The following is a 16,876-nucleotide window of genomic DNA, read 5'->3' on the forward strand; positions in this document are numbered from 1 at the left end:
GAGGTTACGAACAATATTAATCATTATCCATTTCACTCATCTTCTAACAGTAACGTTCATTTACAAACAAAAGCTAGGTTAGGAAAATTTTTCAAAACATAACAATAAAATTCAAGAGCACAGCTGATTTCTAGCGTTGAATGTCTTTGGCTCCATAGAGGTATATTTTTTAAGTTAATCACTCAATGTTATTTAAATGGGTTTCATTACATCACCGAGTGAGTTTTTGATACTTTACATCACTCGAGAAGTAAGGAAGTTGTATACACCACGCTTGGGATAGGGAAGTTTAACATGGCGGGTTAGGTAAACAAAATGATAATGATTTAGATGATACAGGTGTTTACAAACTTTCATGCAATGACTGCTCAAAATTATACATAGGTCAATCGGGACGTTCTTTTAACACCAGGTTTAAAGAACATCTCCCTAAACCAAAACTGTCACTACAACGTTCCAAATTTGCAGAACATTTAATAAATACCAATCACAATGTCAATAGTTGCCGAAATAATTTACAAATCTTGCACAAATGCAGTAAAGGCCCTCTCATGAACGTCTTAGAGAGTCTAGAAATTTATAAAGCTAATAAAAAATCCCCTCAAGACGTCTTGAATGAAAAACTAAACTTTGGTTCAAATATTTTATTCGATAGAATTGCAAGCATTGACAACAGAGCTAATACAAGTCTTTATCAGCTGACGTACCCCCTCCCCCAAGGTCAATGTCACCAACTGGACAATGGATAGTTCTGTCGTGTCCGCCGTGTAACCTGTGTCGGTTTGTCCCGTGTTAAATGTGGCCGGCCTATCAATCATCTTATATGTTTTGTAACTTGTGTTTTTTAAATAATAAACTTTATGTGTCAACTTGTATTTATATAATGATGGAGACTTCCGTCGGATTTTTGACTAGCTTCTACGTGATGTTTTGAAAAAGGATTTGACAATGGGTCTTTGTACCCGAAACTAGTCATCCATTGACTAAAAATAAGACTGAAGACGGACCAAGGTACGTAACCTATTATATATTGGAATTGATTAGCAAACTGCCTATCATTATCAGCTTCTTCCGCCACTGCTTCATCTGGTTCTTCTTGTTCACGACGCCACTATCTTAAAATATTTGCATTATTGGTGCGACGACCAATATTACGACGTGGTCTTTGAGCCATGCTCAAAACAAATATAGCAAAACTGTTACTTCCATTCGATAAACTAACATTAACCTAGGATGAAAGTAAACATTGAAATGTAAACAAAACAGTTACAAACAATTAACATATGTTTATCTTATTTAAATAAAACGAGATAAACCCATATGTCATAAACCCAATATAATTTTTCTTTCAACTTACATTAAAATAACAAGCGAAATTGCGTGACCCGTAAAATAAAATCCAGAAGGAAATTTGCAAATATTTTTTACCAAAACATTGTGCTCAGTATTCTTTAGCTGTTGGCCAAATTTCATATCAATTGGTGAAGCCATTACATTCTGATGCTCTTACAAAGAAGTTACAAAGTGAGGGAAAGTGAGCTACGCTCGCTCCGGTCGCTTCGCTCAATAAATTGTGGTCCTCTACTCGAACGCAAAGCTTCCAACATTCCTTCGGTTTCCCGTGGGACACTTTCCGCCTAAACAATTTATATAGCTTATTGTCCCGAATAGTGAATCTATTGATGGAAACTGGAATTCTGGCTACCTTTGCAAAAAGACGGTCGTACCATTTATCCACGGACACTGTCTCACTGTCCTGGGGCTGTTTCGCAACCTGACTCGGGGTGTTCACGTCCACGGGACAAGCCGACACGTCAAGGTCGTTAGTCGTCAAACCCTCGACTGGAAAACGCGACAATACGTCAGCTACACAGTTGTACGCCCCTTTCCTATACTCTACATCAAACTCATTTTGGAGCTCGAGAACCCACCTGGCCAGCTGTCCAGTAGGTTCTTTTAGACGCAAGAGCCACTTTAGCGCTATATGGTCCGTCACCGCAATAAAGCGGTAACCCTCTAAATAGGGGCGAAATTTCTTTACCGCCCAGACTAAAAGCCAAGCATTCTTTCTCGGTTACGGTGTACTTGCGTTTGGCATTTGAAAGCAGACGACTCGCATAGGCGATGACCACCTCCCCATTATCACGACGCTGGGTGAGGGAGGCTCCTAATCCTTCGTCTGACGCGTCGACTTGAAGGACGAACGTCTTTTCAAAATCGGGGCAGGCAAGTATAGGCATAGAAGTAAGGCGACTTTTTAATTCAACGTACGCCTGCTCTTGTTTATCTGTCCACTTCCACAGGTTTCCCTTCTTTAACAGACTCGTAAGAGGGGAGGTGATACAGGCAAATCGATCTACAAAGCGCCTGTACCAGGAAGCGAGCCCTAAGAAACTTCTAAGGCTCTTAATATTCGTCGGCCTAGGAAACTCGTTGATCGCTTTTACTTTGTCAGGGTCAGTACTTATACCTTCGGCGTTAACGATATGTCCTAAATATTTTAATTCGGTCTGGCAGAAATTACATTTTTCGTAATTTAGTTTGAGGCCGGCCGTACGCAATCGTTCAAAAACTTCTATTAGCAGAGCAAGATGCTCATCAAAGGTTGAGGTAACAACGATAAGATCGTCAAGATATGCGAACGCATGAGGTTCTAATTCAGGGCCTATAATTTGGTCTAAAAGTCGTTGGAACGTGGCAGGGGCCGAATGGAGGCCAAACGGCATCACAGTGAACTGAAACAAACCTACCCCCGGTACAGTAAAAGCCGTTACTGGGCTGATCTCAGTGGCTAAAGGAACCTGCCAGTAGCCATTGGCTAGGTCCAGGGTTGATATAAATTTGGCATTTTTGAGTTTGTCCAAAATAGCATTGATACGCGGAAGTGCATAAGCATCCAGGTCGGACGCCCTATTAATAGCACGAAAGTCAATGCAAAACCGATACTTGCCGGATGGTTTACGGATTAGAACAACCGGCGAAGACCAGCTACTACTTGATTTTTCAATTACTCCGTCGTCCAGCATTTGTTTCACCTCGTCGTTAATCACACCCTGCATCGCAGGGTTGCGAGGATAGTATCGTTGCTTAATAGGGGCTACTCCCGGTTTCAGATTTATTTTGTGTTCTATTAACGAAGTTCGTCCCGATACCTGATTAAAAAGGGGCAATTGCTTACCTAAGAACTCGTCTAGTTGAGTTTTCTGACCTTTAGAGCTCCTAACCCCTTCTCTTCTTGGGTACTATCGAACTTGTCCGATCCCTTTAAACAAGTTACTTTGATGTTGTACGAAATCAAATTTAGCTTACTAATCATATCAATTCCTAACATGACATCACACGTCAATGAGGGCAAACAAACCGCCTTAATCTTCTGACGCGTACCCTCAATAATACCCTCAAACTCATAAACACAATTTTGTTGCACTTTAGCCCCGTCCGCTAACTGTACTAAAATAGACGCGTTTTTAGCTTTTATGCCCTGCGCCTCCAAATGTTTTGCCACTTAGGAATTAATTAAAGTTATCGCGGCACCGGTGTCTAAAAGCGTCCAAAAAGCCTGTCTATAAATATTAATTTGAAAATAGGGCCGCTGATCTAAATTAGCAGTGCCGACTCCAACCCCTTCCGGGAACTTTTTGACTTTTTCCAGCCAAATATGCCAGTCGGAGGATTTAGGATTAGATTTGGACTCGGGCGACCTCCTATCACCTAAGCCCGTGGCTCGTTTCCCTGACGACATCCACAATCACGGGTTCGAATACCTACCTTCTTACAGTGGAAGCATTTTAACACTTTTGGTAATTTACTATGATAATATGCATGACCAATTTCATTACAATTCAAACAAGTAGGTGTACGTCTTTGTTTATTTGTTTGGGACATCAGTGTATTATTATTCGGCTGTGTTTGTTTACTAAAATCGCGGGGAACCCCCTTATCGGAGAGTTGATAAGCCGGTCGAGTATTATACTGCGGACTACTTTCACTTTACAGTCTGGACATTTTTTATAATTCCCTGGTCCAGCGGTTGAAGTTTTGACGTTGTGTTGGCAGGAAGGAACTGAACTTTGATTGTGTCAAGCTTTGATGTCGTTATGTGCACTACAGTTGTCAATGAATAAAAGAATGTTAAATTTTTCCTTCTTCATTTGTTTGTCTAGCTTAAGCAACCATTGCCCAAAAAGGTTACTATTCATCCATGCTTTTGGATTTGTGTCATATTCAAAAGGAAATTACTTAACACCAGCAAAACATCTAGGTTTTTTTGTATTTACCGATCATGTGCGGCTTCTAAAAAGTTCTAAAAGTCGTGATATTTATGGCCTGTCTAGTGATGTGCTATAGTTATTTGTGCAACTAGTGAGAAAAGTGAGCAATTGACTCACTCGAGAGAAATCCTTACTCACGAGCCGTAGGCGAGTGAGGAATGGTTTCTCGAGTGAGGCAATTGTACTTTGAACTCGAGTTGCACATTATACTTTTCCTACAGTTACCATAAAACAAATAAATTGGTGAAGAAACATAACCTATTTTTACACAGAAGTGAACTTTTAATATAACATTTAATGTGAAGTGACAAATACAACAGTACAACAGCTGACCAGCTGATTTACAGCCAGTGCTGCCAACGTATTTCGCGCGCATACGACGTTGCCTGCATGTTACGCGCTCACTATTTCGTGCCTTCACGTTGCAAATCTGGAGTGAGACAAAGTAATTAGAGTGAGACAATGTTAACATTGTCTCACTGATGAGCGAATTGGCCACTTTGCTTTCTCAAATCAGTGAGAGAACATGTACATTGTTAGGTAACTGTAGGAAAAAGTCTATTTTACCTGTGATTGTAGAGCCTTTAACCTATTGTATAAATAGTTGTCTTATTGAAGGTGTATTTCCTGCAAAGCTTAAGTTATCTAAGGTTGTTCCTGTTTTTAAGAAAGGGTGCAGAGATCTCCCAGCTAGTTATAGGCCAATAGCTTTAATTCCAGTCTTTGCCAAAGTTTTTGAACGAATTTTACATGACCAGCTGTACAATTATTTTGAAGATAATTCCTTGTTTTCAACTATACAGTATGGTTTCAGAACTGGGAAATCTACAATTCAAGCTGTGACCTATCTTGTAGATGCAATCCTAGCAAACCTTGAAAGCAGAGCCGATACTGGTGTCACCTTATGTGACCTCAGTAAAGCCTTTGATTGTGTTTGTCATGAGACATTGCTGGCTAAGTTAAAGTACTACAAGGTGACTGATACAACTCTGTCACTTCTTAGCTCATACCTAGATAATAGAGAACAAATAGTCTGTGTCAATAATCAGTATTCATGTAAGAGACTTGTACCCTTTGGCGTGCCGCAAGGTTCGGTTCTTGGACCTCTTTTATTCCTTGTCATGGTTAATGACATTGATGTTAATGTACCATTTGAGACTGTATGTTTTCCTGATGACACTACTTTGTTTAATGCTGGTTCTGATATAAAAACTGTCAATTTGAATTCTGAAAGTGCCCTTAAAAGTGTATCCAACTGGTTCAGTACCAATGGTTTCATACTTAACAATGACAAAACTCAAACCATAGTTTTTAGTAATAAAAATGTCAAGGCTAGTGATTCTCCCTCCTGTGATCAATTAGGGTTAGTTCTTGGTAGAAAATTGACATGGCAATTTCATACGGATTATATTTGTAACAAACTTTCAAGAGTTGTATATTTACTAAGATCTTTAGATAAAAATGTCCCGAAGTCATATCTCAAGCTTGCTTACAATAGTTTCTTTCAAAGTAATTTACTGTATGGCATATGTTTATGGGGAAATGCAGCTGGAGTACATGATGTCTTACTGGTTCAGAAAAAAGCTGTCAGAATACTAGCTTCAGCTGACTACTCAGAGCACTGTAGGCCTATTTTTATCCATGAAAAAGTGTTAACTGTCTTTAGTTTATATGTTTTGTATGTTCTATTAGAAGTAAAAAAACAATCTGTATTCTTGTTGAAACGGCTAAATGTACATAGCCACAACACAAGGCTCAAGCATGAAAGACATTCCCTTTTGTAGATTGACCAAAGCAGCCAAAAGCTCTAAAGTTATAGGGCTTAAACTGTACAATATACTACCTCATCATGTCAAGAATATTGAATCCTTTGCTAATTTTAAAACTGTTGTAACAAATGGTCTTCTAAAGCACCCACTTTATTCTGTTAATGAGTTTTTGCATTTGAGTGCTATTGATTTTATAGATTTTAAGTAACATGCATTGTTATTCAACAATTTTTATTTTATGATATTTATTCTCAATTGACAACTGTGATCTCTTCTGTGATATAGGCTAAGTTTTACATGTATGTTATATGAGGTCTACTGTGATAATGTTCATGACTCTGTTACATTTTCTAGTTTATAGTTTTCTTTGACAATGTCTATTGCACAACTGTGTCTAATGACAATAAAGGATTCTTATTCTTATTCTTATTCTTAAACGGCTTTAACTTTTCTATTCATGTCATATTACTCGCAAGCGAAAGTGTTGCTCGAACTTAACTGTTCTTACCACCATAACATTTTTTGTTTTTGAAAGTTAAAGTTTTATCGGGAAGACATTGGTAGTACAAGGCCGTTTCATCAGCATTAAATATTTGTTTTTTAGGATCATAGTCTTTCAACATTGTTTTTAGTTCCTCTTTCCAGTTTTTACATACATTGTCATCAACGCTTGCACTCTCTCCACACACCTTACGAAAAACAATGTCATTTCTTTGTTTGAATTTCTCCAACCAACCATTACTTGCTCGAAAATTATCATGGCCTAATGATTTGGCAAAACCTTCAGCTTTTTCTTCGAGGATTGGCCCCCCTACACTTACGTTATGGTCCCTACATTGCTTAAACCATTTTATCAAGCATTCCTCCACTTCAGGAAATTCGGATTTACTCACTCTCTTATTGTTTAAATTACCTGCCTCCATTCGTTGCCTAACTAGTTCCTCTTGTTTAAGGATCGTAAATAATGTGCTGGCGGGGATACCATACTCTTCAGCTAAATCCTTTTTAAGTTTTCCATCACTGTTCACTTCATTAATTATTTTAAGTTTTTCTGCCAAGGTTAAGGACTTGTACTTCTTACCACTCATTCTAGCTCACTGCACTAAAACACTCATCAACTAACAATCAATTAGGCCTAACACCGCAAAATCTGACTGAATGTTAAAGACGTCTACATTGCATATAAAACGGTTGGATACTGATGAGCTAACTGTGGGAAGATCAATAAGAGCGTCAGTTCATGTTTCAACAGGATAATTTTTTGTCGTGAATTCGAATTGCAGAAGCTTACGGTAACGCAGTTCGAATTGTAGAGGTTGACTTTGAATTGTGGAGGTAACACTTCAAATTACGGCAATAAATTCAAATAGTAGAGGCTTGTGTATGTGCAAATTCAAATTATAGAGGCTCCCTAAAGCGTGAAAATCACTTCGAATTATCGGTATTATATTATTTTTTGAATTTTAGAGGTTTTCTGAGGGGAATAGACAAACATTTCTAATTATAGAGGTTTTTGAATTATCGAGGTTCAAATTAGCGAGGTTCTACTGTATTTAGATAATGTGATGGTTAATTATTGGCTATGTTGCAAATTCAATGTTCAGGAGACTTGAGAAGTATTTTGATTTAATACCTGAGTATATGGGATGAGTGCAGAGTACAACAAGACGCCAGTATCAGTGTAGACCCTGACAACGTTGGTGTATTCCTGTGTTGCAGCACTGGTGTTGGCGGCCCGGCTACCAGCCACGCTCAGTAGTTGGCGACAGTTGCTCCACTCCAGGTGCAGAGGACTCAGCCCAGTGCTGATCCTAATGGGACTCACGTCGTCGTGATGCTTCAGCAATAAGATGCAGCCATTCTCCACACTGACTGCCAGCACGTAACGACTTGTATCTGATTCAGACAAGGGCGGTTTACAAATTAACTTCATAAACTATATAACAACAAAATGTGAATGTATGGTTACAAATTTTTAAGTTTAAGTAACACAATAAATTGTCAAGCATAAGAGTGATTAACTGCTTAAACTTAGCTTTATGATGTTTTCACCAAAAGAAGTAGACTGAGTATTTTGTATTTTTTTAAATCTCTATGAGTAGAACAGACTAAGGCAAAACTGTAAAGGCAGCGTGTTGTATTTTGTCCATCCATATTCGAGGACAATATCATCTGCATAAATATAAGTTGTCTAGAAAATGTATCACCTCCTCGGACCCCAGCCTAAAGTAAACAAATTTTTATTTGATTTCTTTGGTTTTAGAATAGGAAAATATATAAAAACCAATGTAGGACTTAGCTTATTTTACAAAGATCTTATTTTTCCAACAAAAAAAATTTCACCTGTAGGTGATAGCACTCTATTTTATAGTAGGAAATGACAGTTTGTACAATCCAGTGCAATTATTAGCTCCAAGATAGCAAAATTTGGGAAATTCAAAAAAAAAGTTGAAACTTGTTGGAAATCATTTATTTAAGGTCTCCTGAACCCACAGATGAAAGTCCCAAAAAAATCACATGGGGACTTTTCCGCCATTTTCAAAAATAAGTCGGCCATGTTGGATTTATGCAATTGTTTATGGAAATGGGTGTTACTAGTAAAGTAATTGACTTAAAAACCTCCTGTTAGCATAAAAATTTCTTGTAGACTCCCGGCTGGATATTAAATCTAAAGAAAATGTGTTACTTTATTTTCCTTTCTTCTTTTTACTAATTTAAAACCTAATTAAATTGACATATTGAAACTCATAGTTAGCATTTTTCACCAAGTATCCTTTTGGTTTGCCGTTATAAGGAAAACTGTTCATTCAAATTGTAAAGCATAAAATCCTCTTTCAAATACACAATAAAGGTTTACCTAAATACTAGCAGCCAAACCCGGCTTTGCCCGGGTAAAATTATACAATGTTCAATAAGTGGTTATAGAATTATTTTTTTTCAGTACGGTACTCATAGATGTACACATGTCTTGGTAAATCTAGAAATTTGTTAAATATTTTTTGTAGTACAGGTTTCCATTGCAACTAAAATATTAACGGCAATTAAATTATCCAGCGGATCATAATCTGTTCTTCATAAGGATAACATGGGAACTTTAAAAGCCACTGGGGCAGAGCCCAAGGGACTTTTTCAAAAATTTAAGGTCAGTTTGCAAATCTACACACATAGACGAACATTTTGGTATATAATATGTGGGGTTAAATCTTAAAACAAAAAAGCCTTATTGTTCATAAAGTTTCATGTAAGGTATTAATAATATAGATTTTAACTATCCTACTCAAGAACAAATACAAAAGAAGCGTTCGATACATTTTCGCTCAGGCACTCGGCGCTAGCCGGTCCGGCCGTATTCGTCACAGCCGCAAATACTACTGCCAGTTCTCTGTTGTTTTCAATCTAAACACTTACAGCTCGTGACATCTAAGCTGGCACTTGACCGATCGCTACTAGTACCTTTTTCAAAAACATTATGTCCCATCATTTGGGTTTCATCAACTGTCCTCGCGACCCATATGAAGGCGCTCAAGTACATAATACAAGGGGAGTCGCCTCCGTGAGGCAGCAGAAATGTTTGCAGTCCGGTCTTTTCCCTAGCTCCACCCTCCTCCCACCTACAATGCCTGCGCTAGGCCAAGTGCAAGCTTAGGTGTCACAAGCTGTACATATTTTGAAAATAAATTAAAAATAACAAAACTAGTTTATTAGTTATTTAGTTTATTATTTTTTATCCGTTCTACAAACAATATTTTAGTCTGATTTACTTAATTAAATTGGCATTTTTTATCAGTAACAATTCCTAGGGAAATATAGGAACTTTAAAGTGTAACACACTAAAAAGGTTTCCCTAAATATTTAATTATCCTACTCAATTAACAATACAGAAGCATTCGATACATTTTCGCCCAGGCGCTCGGCGCACAGCGCTCGCTGGGCCACCCGTTTTCCCCACAGCCACCAATACTGATGCCAGTTGTCTGTTGTTTTCAATTCAAACACTTACCTATCTTGAAAATATATTTTCAAATATAAAAAAAAAACATAGCTTTTTACGTAGTTTGTTATTTGATCCATTCTACAAACAATATTTTAGTCTGATTTATCTAATTAAATTGGAATTTTTTTATCGGTAACAATTCCTAGGGAAACGTAGGAACTTTAAAGTTTAACATACATAAAAATCAGAATGTTAGAAAGCAAAACAAGTCACTGTCAAACAAATAGGTAGTTTAATTCCTATAGTTCCGGAAAGAGTTAGGCAGCTAATAGTAGTAGATTTGATAGGAGAGTTACCTACTGGACCAGGAGGAGTAAAGTACATTTTTGTACTAATTGATGTATTCTCAAAATATGTTAAAATGTACGCCATAAAACATGCGAACACTAGAACTTTGTTGAGTAAAATTTTTAACAAATACATCCCTGAGGTAGGAGAAGTAGAATTAATTTTAAGCGATCATGGTACACAAGCGGAATTGGTTTACAAGTGATTTATGGTATTCAACTTTAACAGATGCTAGGATAAAAACTTTACATACATCAGTGTACCATCCTCAATCAAATCCAACTGAACAAATAAATAAAGAAATCAACAAAATGATACGCATATATTGTCATAATAAGCATACTAATTGGCCAAATGTACTTGAGTTCATTGAAAATTGTCTAAATCTCAGTTCATGGTGTTACCGAGCATGTACCTGCAGAGGTAATGCTAGGAAAAGTAAATACACATTTTCTAGAAAAAGTAATCGAGTTTCCTAGTGATAGAGATTTTAGTCAAGTACAGTGTGTAACCTTAGTAAGAGAGAAATTGTTAAATGGGGCTCAAAAAAGAAAGGCAAAGTTTGATAAAAAAATTAAGCCAGTAACATTTTTAATAGGTGATAAAGTCCTGGTTAAGACTCATAATTTGTCAAATAAAATTAATAAAAAGATAAAGAAGTTCTTTCTGCTCTTTACTGGACCATATATAATAGTTGAGATTAAAATGGAAAATGCCTATAAGTTAAAGGAGTTGAACTCAGATAAGATAGTAGGAACCTATAATGTTACACAATTGAAGAAATATTTTGAGTAAATTTAGTTGTCCAAGTTACAATAGCCTCAAAAGTATGTGTCTGGTTGCTTGGATAAATTGGGCCGGTTGTGTTTGAGGTACGATTTCTGTTTTTGGGCCCTTATAATACAAAAATCACGAAAAAGATACACACGAGATAAAGTTATTCCAATACAGTACTTTGTGGATAGTCATTTATAGTAAAAAAAAATAAAAAATAAATAAAAAATATAAACAAATAAACAAATAATAGGCTTACCTAAATAATATGAGATGTCAATAAAATTTTGAATAATGGTCAATGAATATTCCATTAATGGGTATGAACATTTATTAAGCATATTAAAAGGTTTTTTTGTATTATAATAATTTATAAAAAAGTATTATGTTAACATGTTATTAAGATATGGTATTGTATAAATAAAAAAGGTTTTAGATAAGAATATTTAGACTGTAAAAAAGCACATCAAGATAGATGGACAATGGACATAACTTTTATGATATTGAATAGTACCTATAGCCCTGAGTACCTTTAGTTTAGAAAAGTGAGTTTGTGCATCATAAAAAACAGTGAAAACATTGTTATCAACAGTTACTTTGGAGCAAAATTTTAAGCCAGGAAACATTTGGAGCCTGCAATGTCAATTTAATCCAAACATTGATGGAAGAAGGGAGAAAATAGGATCTAAAATACAAACTGCTGGATGTATTAAACAAGTAAATCCAAGGTAGAGGAAGGACAGTCAAAAATACAAACTGCTGGAGTTGGTAAAAACCAGTTAAATCCAAAGTAGAGGATGGACAATAAAAAAACAACTAAAGGTGTGTGATAATTATTCAATTAAATTCTTTATAAAGGACCACAATGTCAAGGATGTGACTTGTACAGATACTAGGGAAGAAAGACACTTATTGAATCTAGTGATGTAATTACGGCCTAGTGAAGAAAGAGACATTTAGAAGAAACTAGCTGTACCCGCGGGCTTCGCCCCGTTTAACTTCATAAGTATTCGCATGGCTCATTCACGTCCTGGTTGAAGTTCGTTCGCTACGCTCACTCACCTTTAGGTTGGAGCTCGTTCGCTACGCTAACTCGCCTCCAGGTTGAAGTTCGTTTGCTACGCTCACTCACCTTTTGGTTGGAAATTAGCTGTTGTTATAAATTTTAAAAAATAATAGTACTGCACCCTGTTGGTAATCCTTGTAACTTTTATGCTATTGAACATCATAGAACAGAACTAACTTGTTTAATTGAAACAGCTGTTAAGATTTATTAATTACTTTTAAATATAAAAAATCATAAGATTAACATGGGGAACTACAGAGCCACTGGGGCGGAGCCCGAAAGGGTTTTTGAGATAAGAATATGCTTTAATGTTAATCGGGAATGTGAGCTATCATCATGCCAAATTTCAGCCCAATCCGTCCAGTAGTTTATGCGTGATTGAGCAACACACACACACACACACACAAACATACACACAAACTCACAAACTTTCAGATTTATAATATTAGTAAGATTACCATTGTTAGATTTTAAGAATTTATTATTATATGTTTTTTTATTTCAGGTATATTTTATTTTATCATTGGATAACATTTGTTTCATAATATATAATGAACTATGAAAAATGTATGTTTTCAGGAGTGAATGTACTGTAGTTAGTTGTAAGAATTGTAGATGAAATGTAATTGAAATTTTATTTTAGTAAAAAATTGACTGACTGAGCCGTTAAATGAGTAGGTAGTGAGTCATGTAAAGCAATACTACGTCATTACTTCACATAACTCAGGGGGTTTTTGTAACAGGTATTCCAAGTTGAGACTAAAAAAATTTAGTAAAAACGATACAAGCTTTCAGCTGTCAAAACATTGCATCTAAAGATTGATATTGAACATATCCTTCATAATGAATTGTCGGGGAGGTCAAAATCTGTTTAAATCATACATTAAGACTAAATTAAAATAGGCCTATTGTGGAAAAATGACATATCGAATAACTTGAATATCTAAAAAACTACTTGTCCTATCGAGCTCAAAGTGTTACCAGATAAAAGCATATGAAATTTCCTAACTTGTGTTAAAAAATCAAAATGATCCGACAAATTAGAGAAATTAAGTAAAAAAATTTAAATTTAAAATATTAATTTACAAGGTCCGAGAAAAACCGCCATGACGTTGCGCGGAGCAAAAGTGACCAAGAAAATAGTCCGAGACAAAAATGCAATAAACTCTTAAATTACAAGTCTAATCAAAAAACTTAAATCAGATAAAAGTGATAAAATATGTTTCTGAAGAATTGTATGGATTTCATAAAGAATAAATAAAAACTATAAAAAAGTGTAGGAATGGTTTTAATTTGGCGGTTATGGCGCGAAAAAGATGGAAGAAGTGGGAAATAGTTAAAGTTATTAAAGCAAATACCTCGAAAATTACAGGTCCGATAAAAGCCAAATTAAAATAGAATGACTTTTAGATTTTTCTCTAGCTATGCTGAAAAATTTGTTACAACAACTAAAAAATTAAAGCAACATGCATTTTTGAATAGAAAACACTGGTTGTAACGTAGACTCGGTCATTGATGAAGAAGCCGTGCCTAAGTAAAGACCGGAGCTGGTCTCTTGGTAGTTAGCATCGTACTCCGTACATACAAATACAAGATGCAGGAACATCAAGAAATTTTAATATGAACGAGTCAGCCTATAAAAATGTGTTATAGTATAATTGTTCAAGTGAAATTATATCAGGCTGAACTTGTCCGACTAACTTAGGCCAATGTATGCCATAAAGACGCCATGGATCTTCAACACCACAAAAACGGATAAGTAACCAAACCTAGTGATTAAACATCTTCATTATAACTTAACGAATTCTAGAGTCATCATAATAAACGTTTTCTATTATTAAATACTTTTACAAAGGGCTCAGTTCAGTCATAGATGGTACTGAAAATCAATAATTAAAAACAGTAACTTACTAGCCTAGGCCAAGCACAAATTAAGTAAAATATAACTATCTTGATGATGCTAGGGTGTAGGCCTAAGGGTATTTTATAGTGGACATTATCTTACATGTATGTATATAAGTAGTTTTTATATAAAATAAAATAATTTTTGTAAACAGGTGTTTTCATTGACTCTGCCTAGGTTCACTAGCTTCATACGAACCCATAAGTCTTTACATCTTTGAAATTAAAGATGGGACTTCCCTGATAAAAAGAAACTCATCCAACTACCCTAGCTCTATTATTTAAGACAATTTAAAAAAGGTATAATGTAAAATTTAAAGTATGCTTGAATTAAGAAGGCATAACCATTAAAAAATAAAGGTGAAGGTTACAGTACGTAGGCCTACCCAACTATCTACAACCAATTTTTGACGACTCTCGGTACCGGTACTTTTCCCGAGAACCAGTTTAATGTTAAGTTTATCATTGGTTATCAAATAGAACAAAAAATATTTATATCCGAGTGACATTTAGTTGGAAAGCATTTTGTTTGGCTTGGAACTGTCAGATATTGTGTTTTCGAATGTTGTGAGTATTATTCCTATAATAAGTTTATATATATCTAGAAAACTGCACACTTACTATGCAAAGTACCTGTTGATCTGAATATAATAAGGTTTCAACTGACTACAAGATCCCTGTCCGTAGAACGGGCACACAGCTAGTTTAATTAATAACTAACTAGCTCTAGCGTAAAACAACAAATTGTGTTGATTGGTTATGGTTATTAAACTGAAGTAAATTTTCATATATAATGCTTACCAATGTTATCATCACCCTCCTCCATCTTGAACTTTTCACAGGACCACGCCATGTTGGTGATTGCCATGGGACTGGCTAAATCTACCTGTGCCACCATGGCTCCGTGCACATCCATCACAACTAGTTGACCAGTGGATGTGCCAAAGTACACCTACACAATCCAACACAATAAAAAATTTGTTGTGTTATAAACTTGCCATCTCATTATAATAACTTGTTAACCCTCCGAGTGTCCATAGTTTAGGCCTTAATGTCCGCCTATTTTTGGCGCATTTGCAAGGTTTTATTAAAACGGATCTGAGAAGCTTAAAACAATGTTAATTCTACTGTTCTATATACCATTTTGTTTGGAAAATCATGGGCTTCAATATATCATACATAAAACCTAAGGAATATTTGTTTTAAAAAAAATGTTTTAGGTAAAAATAAAAATTATTTTGGAAAAATTGAAAAAAAAATAAGTTCGCGCTCAATGAAATTGTATAAATTATAGGCCTATAAATATTTGAAAATAGCCACTTTGTTCTAAATTTTATGAAGATTACAAATATATAATAATATAAGGAAGTAGATTTGCAAATAAATAAGTTATGGGCAAAAAACAGATTTCAGTACATAGCGTTTAGCTAAGAATGCATAGCCTAACCATAGCTAGGAATCTGGCCGATAATTTACATCAATATCACTACCTACTTCTTCAGGATCATCAACCAGCCCTTCAAAATCACTTAAATCTTCTTATAATGCACCACGTATATCACTACTTTTGATTTTTAACACTAAAACAATGATAAACATAATAAAACACATCAGTCATCGGTCCGAGGTTAACTAACCTGTTTACAAATACGCACGTCAGCTGTCTGCTACAATTCGATCGGCTCGGAGAACATAAAGCGCTTAGAGACAGACCTCTGGAGAAAGCTTAGAATATAATGAAAAGAACGATACCAAACTCGATTCAGTTCAATCCGATTCAGTCAGTCATAGAGCCTTCGCCGTAAACGATGTTCGTGCGCCGAAAAATTGACACGTGACACTACACAAAGTGTGTCGCGCGTCGATTTTTCGACGAGTGACGCTCGGAGGGTTAAAGTGAAATTAGTTTTACCTACCTGTTGGTCGTCGGGAGTCCAAATTCCACAAGTGATGATACATTCGAGGTTCAGCATTGATGACCAGTAGCGCTGTCCTGCCACTGACCCCACAAGGACAAATCCATCCTGCAATGACAATAGGTAAGTTACATTAGTAATAATTATTGTATTTACTTGTTAATTATGTCACAGTAGAACAGAGCCCATTGTGTTTAAATACAACGGTCTCTTGAATAATAGTACATTATGATGTATGCTTCCACAAATGCAAAAATTAAACAAAGAACTATCAAAGAAATAACAATACAACAATCAGCTGTTACAGTATTTATGCAACAATCAGCTGTTACAGTATTTATGCAACAATCAGCTGTTATGGTATTTATGCAACAATCGCGTAAAGATAGTCTTTAGGATATAAGTAGAAAATTTAAGTTACGAGCCTTAGCTTTTAAGTGCTTTTAAAACTTCTACGAGTGTCATAAAGGCTAATTACGCAAGTTGCGTACAATACTTTACCTACAACCATTTTTGTATTACTAACAATCCCTACTCATAAAGTCCAAGAGAGGGACGGATTTTCATTAGGCACACTAGGCCAGCAACCTAGGGGCGGCACACCCCTGACGAGTGCTGCCGCTTACGTGTCCAGCCGCTTACGGGTGCCACCGCTTACGGGTGCCGCCGCCGCTGCCACGTTAGTAATGTAGTACTGTAGACGCGACCGCAACGGCATGGTGGTGACGGAAAATGACGGTCAAAGGACACTGACATATTTAAGAGTCGGCAGGAGTCAATAATTTTGCATTGTTGTTGACCGTCAGATGCCAGTCTAAACATGTCCTTGCACCGATCAGCAAACACATGGGTTTATGTTGAAGCATGTTAATCATTCACCCTAAGCTTGATTACCG

At 36.0% G+C, this 16,876-nt stretch overlaps 2 protein-coding genes across 3 annotated transcripts in view; one reads left to right on the forward strand and one right to left on the reverse strand.

Moving 5' to 3' along the window:
• The window catches only part of LOC128985889 (probable isoaspartyl peptidase/L-asparaginase GA20639), a 208,148-nt gene that overhangs the window by 82,574 nt on the left and 108,698 nt on the right, over window positions 1–16,876 (forward strand). Inside the window, exon 1 of one of the 2 annotated variants that reach the window (XM_054405862.1) lies at window positions 16,063–16,103. The exons of the other annotated variant lie outside the window; for it this stretch is intronic. The gene's annotated coding sequence lies outside the window, so the exon portion shown is untranslated. Of the gene's footprint in view, window positions 1–16,062; window positions 16,104–16,876 lie in introns of those variants that run through there. 2 annotated transcript variants of the gene reach the window in all.
• LOC128985887 (tubby-related protein 4-like) overlaps window positions 1–16,876 on the reverse strand; it is an 80,588-nt gene that overhangs the window by 43,902 nt on the left and 19,810 nt on the right. The window contains exons 4-6 of the mRNA XM_054405853.1: window positions 15,981–16,088; window positions 14,866–15,016; window positions 7,674–7,936 (exon numbers count right to left, since the gene is read on the reverse strand). Of these exons, the coding sequence (XP_054261828.1) occupies window positions 7,674–7,936; window positions 14,866–15,016; window positions 15,981–16,088 (522 nt within the window). The remainder of the gene's footprint in view (window positions 1–7,673; window positions 7,937–14,865; window positions 15,017–15,980; window positions 16,089–16,876) is intronic.

Source organism: Macrosteles quadrilineatus, unplaced genomic scaffold (genome assembly GCF_028750875.1).
Source record: "Macrosteles quadrilineatus isolate MER2022 unplaced genomic scaffold, UCM_ALF_1.0 Scaffold_2__2_contigs__length_208266976, whole genome shotgun sequence".
In the NCBI taxonomy this organism is placed as follows: domain Eukaryota; kingdom Metazoa; phylum Arthropoda; class Insecta; order Hemiptera; family Cicadellidae; genus Macrosteles; species Macrosteles quadrilineatus.